The sequence below is a fragment of the Clupea harengus genome, chromosome 14, assembly GCF_900700415.2.
Source record: "Clupea harengus chromosome 14, Ch_v2.0.2, whole genome shotgun sequence".
NCBI lineage: Eukaryota > Metazoa > Chordata > Actinopteri > Clupeiformes > Clupeidae > Clupea > Clupea harengus.
The window spans coordinates 1881541-1889040 of NC_045165.1; the positions used below are offsets into that span (position 1 = coordinate 1881541).

At 47.1% G+C, this 7500-nt stretch overlaps 1 protein-coding gene across 3 annotated transcripts in view; it reads right to left on the minus strand.

Annotated features, from left to right (window-relative positions):
* Positions 1–7500, minus strand: part of lpin1a (lipin 1a) — a 35642-nt gene that overhangs the window by 19194 nt on the left and 8948 nt on the right. For 2 of the 3 annotated variants that reach the window (XM_031580131.1, XM_031580130.2), the window contains exons 2-3: positions 2531–2731; positions 1909–2004 (exon numbers count right to left, since the gene is read on the minus strand). In XM_031580131.1, coding sequence (XP_031435991.1) covers positions 1909–2004; positions 2531–2731 — 297 coding nt within the window. Of the gene's footprint in view, positions 1–1908; positions 2005–2530; positions 2732–6660; positions 6872–7500 lie in introns of those variants that run through there. The other variant, XM_031580132.2, reaches the window with a different exon arrangement.

Genomic DNA, 7500 nt, shown 5'->3' on the forward strand with positions numbered 1-7500 from the left:
GGAAATTAGATGCCCCCCAGCCAAGGGTGAGGGGAGGGGCTGGGGGTTGCAGGACGGGGCAGCCCCTGGGAGGAGTCCGCCCAGAAATAATCGTCTGTACATCGATCAGGATTCACGCCACGTTAATCTGAACCCCCGGCTAATCACAGCCCGTCTGCTTCGAACCCCAGCTAATCACAGCCCGTCTGCTTCGAACCCCAGCTAATCACAGCCCGTCTGCTTCGAACCCCAGGGGCAGGAAGTGGGCCAGCCCTCCTCCGTGGGTTCCTTTCTAAATGTCCCAGAATGCCGAGGGATCCCAACACAGCGAAAGAATAACACCACAGTCATCCTGCGCGCCGACAGAACTTCGGTGTTTGAATAATTCATTATGCTCCGACTGCTGCATTGTGCGGTTAAAATAGCAGTTGTCTTTACTGGTGACCTAAAAAACGGGGGATCTGCTTCATGCTTAGACACAGCAGCTCGGGTGGCAACTGAATGCTCTTGACCTGGGCCAAACCTGGGCCAAACCCGAGCCTAACCTGGGCCAGACCCGAAGCTAACCTGGGCCAGACCGGAGCCTAACCTGGGCCAGTTTAGGACCATTCATGGCCAGATCTGCTCATGAATCAGATGCCATCTAGGAGAATCCTCCATTATGACAGATAGCAGCCAGCACATGACATCTATTAAGCTCCTCCCCCCCCCCCCAGTAACAGGATCTCTGCGTGCCTGGAGCACCCAGGGCTGGCGTGCTTCGGTCACTCCATTTTTAGCACCGACAACAAGCCGATACGCCACTACACCATGACATACTCATGACACCTCATACAGAGCTACCATGGAACCATGTGTGCAGCACATCGGCCACAGCAGGCCGCTGAGAGAAGTATCCTCTTTTTTGGCGAGCTAAATAATAAACTCTGTGTTGTTGCAACGTGTGTTACACAACCATTCACCATCTCAGTTCGAGGTGGAACAGTCAGCTCTGTGGTGCAAAGATTCTCTGAAAAGGGACTCCCTACGGAGAGGTGTTTCATGAAGTCAATTACGTAACACAGACAGAAATAAAGCAACTCCGCAGTACTGAGTTTGGCTTTTCACTGGAGAATTCAACTCCGCAGTACTGGGATTGGCTATTCACCGTAGAATTCATTTTTTGGCCCGTTTGCCTGAGCTCCGATCGTTTCTGTTGACTGAACACGGAGCGCGAAACACAACGCCGGGCCCAGCCTGAGGTCTGTCTGCTCGGCTCGTCAGAGGGGATGGATGAGGCACGAGGCACGAGGCTAGCGCTCCCTCTACGAGGCTATCGGTCCCTCTACGAGGCTAACTACAGCCAGAGGGGCTGCTTGCACAGACATCAACGATGCCAGTCTTATCAGAGCATCAGAGAATACTAACTAGGCCTTCTACTTTTCCATTTCATGACCCTTCAGAGACGTAGTAGACATGTATCCTTAAGGGGAACCGTTCTTGAATATTGTATAGGGACCACAATAAACAATGAATTAATTAATTTTGGGAACAATTTCAGGCCATGTTATTGATGTTTATTTCCTCTTATTTATTGATGTTTTTTTCCTCTTATTTATTGATTTATTGATGTTTTTTTTTCACTTATTTCCTCTCACAGTGGCAAATTCTCGTCTGAATGATTTGTGCCACAACCTTCGTCTCTCAGAGGCCTTCCTGTCTGTGTGGACTGGCAGTGTCTCCGGGCCAGACCGTGGCCTTGGCAGTGTGTCTCTGTCTGATGCAGGCGGCCCTGTCTGTCTGTCTCTCTCCTTGCACAGTCAATTATTTCCAGTAAACAAAACACGCTTGCACAAATCCGCACAACATAACGTGATGCCCGCACACAGCGTCATCCTGACATGTATGTTCTCATGCGGAACAGATTCGGTTCTAGGACGCGCTCCCTACCTGATCGAGCTCCGTCTCCTTGACGAAGAAGGCCTCTCCGTTCTCCCCCAGCTTCATGTGCAGATTCACTGGCTCCCCGTTGATCTCGATGTCCACCTGGTCAGAAGGAACAGGCTGAACTGAGGAGGAACAACTGACCATAGGGCAGGAGACACAGCATGTCCGCTCAATACAAACACACCGGCAGCAGATCAACTCACACGCGCTGGTATCATTTACCTAAGTCAACGCATTTACCATAGCCTATGTCAGATCTTTGCCCTCAGTGCTAAATGACTGTTATATATGATGCTGGTCCAGCCTAGTGGACTGATTGACTGGGGACTGATTTGACTGAGAGATGATAAATCCCACAGTGACATGACAAATGTCATGTATTCATGGTTTCATAAGCAGCTATAACTCCAAGAGCATGACTGATGCTAAAATACGCGCTAGCTGCTGACACTGATCTTCAGCTATCACGGCCATAACACACTTTTGAATCGTAATGAATTGTAATGTAGGCTAAGATAGCAGATAGCGCTAGCTAGCAGCTAATGCAGGCCAGAGCAGGGCTGGTTCTGAGCCAGTGTCAGTGTCCCTGTGTGGTTTGGACTTGGGCCGGGCCGCGGGTCCTTACCAGCTTCTCTCGTGAGCGGAGCACACCCATCTTGCCGAAGCGGACGTGGAAGGGCGAGCATTTCAGGGTGCCGTCAGGCTGGCGCACCACGATGACATCGATGCAGCCGGACAGGGTGGCCGGGTTCAGGCCGCAGTACAGCTCCTTCAGCTGCACGAAGGCCTGGCCTGCCAGCTGGCCCACGTAGTTCATGGTCTGCGTCTGTCAGAGAGAGGCAGAGAACGACGTTAGTTTGCCTGATAAGAGCTGGTTTACTGTTTCTAAGTGTTATAATATAGGATCGCAGACACTAAAGTAACTCACTCACACACTCACCATAACGTGTGTGTGCAGTAGGATCATAGACACTAAAGTAACTCACTCACTCACTGACCATAACGTGTGTGCAGTAGGATCACACACTAAAGTAACTCACACACTCACTGACCATAACGTGTGTGCAGTAGGATCACACACTAAAGTAACTCACACACTCACTGACCATAACGTGTGTGCGGTAGGATCACAGACAGACACTAAAGTAACTCACTCACTCACACACTGACCATAACGTGTGTGCAGTAGGATCATAGACACTAAAGTAACTCACTCACTGACCATAACGTGTGTGCAGTAGGATCACAGACACTAAAGTAACTCACACACTCACTGACCATAACGTGTGTGCAGTAGGATCACACACTAAAGTAACTCACACACTCACTGACCATAACGTGTGTGCGGTAGGATCACAGACAGACACTAAAGTAACTCACTCACTCACACACTGACCATAACGTGTGTGCAGTAGGATCATAGACACTAAAGTAACTCACTCACTGACCATAACGTGTGTGCAGTAGGATCACAGACACTAAAGTAACTCACACACTCACTGACCATAACGTGTGTGCAGTAGGATCACACACTAAAGTAACTCACACACTCACTGACCATAACGTGTGTGCGGTAGGATCACAGACAGACACTAAAGTAACTCACTCACTCACTCACTGACCATAACGTGTGGGCCTTCACCTTACTGAAACTCTACTTTGATTGTCATATCCAAATGGACACTTGAATGTAAATGTACAACCAAAAGACGACAATATACTAAGAACAGGGTGAGATTAGGGTGAGACCAGAGAAGGGTGAGATCAGAGAAGGGTGAGATCAGGGTGACATCATCAGGGTGAGACTAGAACAGGGTGAGATCAGAGAAGGGTGAAATAGGTTAAGAGAGATTCACTGTCTTAAGGGTTCAAACTCCTACGGTCTGTTGGAGAGAGGTTCCATCACGGCAGGCAGTGGAGCATTAGTCACGCCCTGCTGGTGTAAAAGGGTACTACATGTCACCACTGTGGTGCCCTGCTGGTGTAAGAGGGTACTTCACCACTGTGGTACCCTGCCTGGCTTGCCTCTTTCAAACTGGCACAACAAAAAGGCTCAATGCTGCAGAAACCACTGAGTCAATGTTTTCAGGCCACTCAGACATAACAAGCAGTGTGGATACCCTCGAGCGACATCATGAAACTGTCTCTCGCTCTGGCCTCTCACAAGAAACAGGGAGAGAGAGAGAGAGAGAGAGAGAGAGAGAGAGAGAGAGACAGGCAGAGAGAAAGATGGTGAGACAGAGATGGAGAGAGAGACAGATCGACAGAGACAGAGTGAGGAGAGAGAAAGTGTGTCTCTGTGTGTGTGTGTGGGGGGGGGGGGGATAAATTAAATCCGAAACTGCCTTAGGGGCAATGATTACCCCAGCCAGATGACTATTGTTTTAAACATTTAGACCCCATCATCTGAAGCGTACATCTCTGCCAGATTCAGGCAAACAGGGGAACCCACAACACCACAGCCTGTGGCCAATGTTCTCTGCCAAAGACAACCGCAGACTGACAGAGGATGACATGGCAATTATAAGCAATGATCTCAATGTTACTGCTTCATCATGAAAAGGAGAAACAGATACAAAACTGTTCTCAAGGAGAGATTTGGAATCCAAACAAGAACACACACACACAGCTGCCCTGGCAAGGAGCAAACACCTCTCAATGTTCTCAGGAACGAAGTCACAGTGGTATGGGGGCGGCAGTGGTACAGGAGGTAAAGAAGTCGGTTAGTAATCAGAAGGTTGCTAGTTCGATTCCCTGTCGAAGTGTCCTTGAGCAAGGCACTGAACCCCTAATTGCTCCTGATGTGCAGTGTGCCATCAGTGTAACTGTAAAATGTGTATACATTGTAAGTCGCTTTGGATAAAAGCGTCTGCTAAATGACTAAATGTAAATGTAAATGTAATGATTTCATTAATTCCCAGACTTATGTTTTTACTGACTGGCATGCAACCCAGGGGAGAAGGGATAGGGCATCGGAGATCTCTCCCCCTGGACTGGTCCAAACCATCTGTTCAACATTGGGGTGTGGAGGCTTCACTGAAGTGCCAAAAGAACGTGAGAACGATGCCATTTCAAAAGGCAGTGAATGTAGGGCTTTAGGCTAGGCTGCAAACGGCACGGGAGCATAATCATTTTCAAACGCTACACCTGAACTTGAAAGAGAGTTGCAGACAAGCCATCACATGTTAGAAGAGTCCGTCACGCTGCAGGATTTAAGATCCCGCCATCAAAGGTTAGATGAGTCCTTACACAGTGAAAGATTGACGATCCCGCCATCACATGTTAGAAGAGTCCCACATACGCTGCAGGAGTGACGATCCCTGGCTCTCCTAATGCCCTAATGTCCCTTCCGTTAGTTATTACATGAACCCAAAAATAGCTGCAACCACAATGGCCGCCTCCAGCTCTCATGTAACCTTTTATCATTGACAGACATTCCTTCTCCTCCACCAGTGTCGTCTGGCATTGCGAAGGAAGTGTCTGAATGTTCATTTTGTCAGCCATGCGTTCACAGGTCTATATTGAGTCTGAGCAAGAAAGAGCATGCATTTCTAGTGAGCACTAAATAAGCTATGTCACCTTTAAGAGTGACCCTGGGTGGGCAGCAGTGTGTGGCTGTGGCTGTGATGACGGTAGTGTGGCACACAGGTGCCAGGGACAGCTTGCTGGGCACCGTTTCTATGGCGCTGGAACAGTGTGACTCTTAGTTCACAGCTTGTTACCGTGGCATATGAGGACAATTACATAATTAGTCCCCCCCCCCCTCCAAAAAAAACATGCATAAGCACACACAAACACACACAGACACATAAACACACACACACACACACACACACACACACACACACACAGAGACACATGAACACACACACACACACACACACACACACACACACGTGTCATACTCAGCACCTTTCACAAACTCAGCATAAAAAAAAACCCAGGAAATGTCAACAAGTAAGGTCATTGCAGCAGAACAGAACTATAACTGCTAATGTTTAACAGAGAACACCATACACTTACATATGATGATGACATAAGACATCAGGCAGTCACTTCGGGATTTTGCGAATTCAATTATTTCAGTTAGCAATTTTCTCTTATTACCGCAACATTTCCGCAGGGAAAGCATTCGCATTATAATTATAGAAAGCAAATTCAGACACTTTTGGCCGCAACAATAACAACAAACCCTCGCATGAAGCTGGAGGGACTGATTCTCATTCTCATCAATACAATGCCATGAGCAGTAACCTACAGAATGTGACCCTGGCTAGCACAGGGGTAAAACAGAAGGGACTTGTCTTCAGTAATTGTACAGAGTAGTGACTATAGCACACAAATATAGCATTCAAGCCCAAATACCTCTATTCACCTCTGTTCACAGAGGTGAACAATCAGGCAACATTCAGATTGAGATGCAGTAATACATCTGTAAAATTGGCAGTAAATGCTCAGCTGAATCGTTCAAATCAATAAGTCTATTATTAAGTAGAAGTTTAAAAAGGAAGTCAAGAGAGACATAGAGATAATAGATGTTTACAATCTCAATAATAAAACTGCGGGTTACTTAGCCAACACATAACCACTGAATTGAGAACGATATTTGCTATAGTGCATGTCCCTCTCATTAAACATTACCAACACGATACTGCAAATATTGCCAACGATGTATTTAGAAAACATGACATGCTTCCATTCTCAGTCTGCATAATAAAATAGGATGGGATGTATTCCCATGGAATTGATACATACATTCTAGAGTGTGGAGACTGCAAGACTTCGGGTCTCCCCTTCCCACCACCATCTATTCGACCGCAAGTGCTTTTATATTTTATATTTTTCTCCTGCAAATCAACAAGATCAACAATCACGTAGAGAATCGTTCATCCTTGTCAGGAGCAGCGATCGCATATAAGACAGACTCGAAATTCCTTTCAATGAAGAAGCCCTTCCCAGCCTTCGTCGGTGACGTAGCGGGGAGTAAACCCCTGCGGCAGACCAATCAGAATCCCGATCGAAAACTACTACACGTTTCTGGGTCTGACGACCTCGTGGGAATCAGTGAAACACCACCGGGGAAAATGTCCCCCTTTGGAACACAGAAAGTAAATATTGCCTATTCGCCCCACGGGTATCATGTGTTATGTTACATATATTAAATATAGGCCTACACATATTAAATATGGCGCACGGGTGGGTAAATATGGCGTACGGGTGGGTTTGCAGTCTGGCTGTTTGGTAAACAGTCAGACCACGTGTTCAACGTGGTTACACTTCCATTATCTGCTCATAACACTGAGGAAGGAGGTCCAAATCACGAAATGTTCACTTTTACAATTTCCGAAATTAGTCACACAGTGCAATAGGCTAATGAGGATATAGGCTAATTTATAGCCAGGCATTTCCTGGTAGGTGACACAGCAGGTAACTAGTCAGATGGTTGTTTGTAGGAATGCTGTGAGTTTTTATTATTAAATATGCAATTTCATCAGTTCACAGTGTCAGTATGGCTCCCCATGTAATGATCCTTGTACAAGTCTGGCCCTAGTTTGGCACAGGTCTGGCTCTAGTTTGGCACAGGTCTGGCTCTAG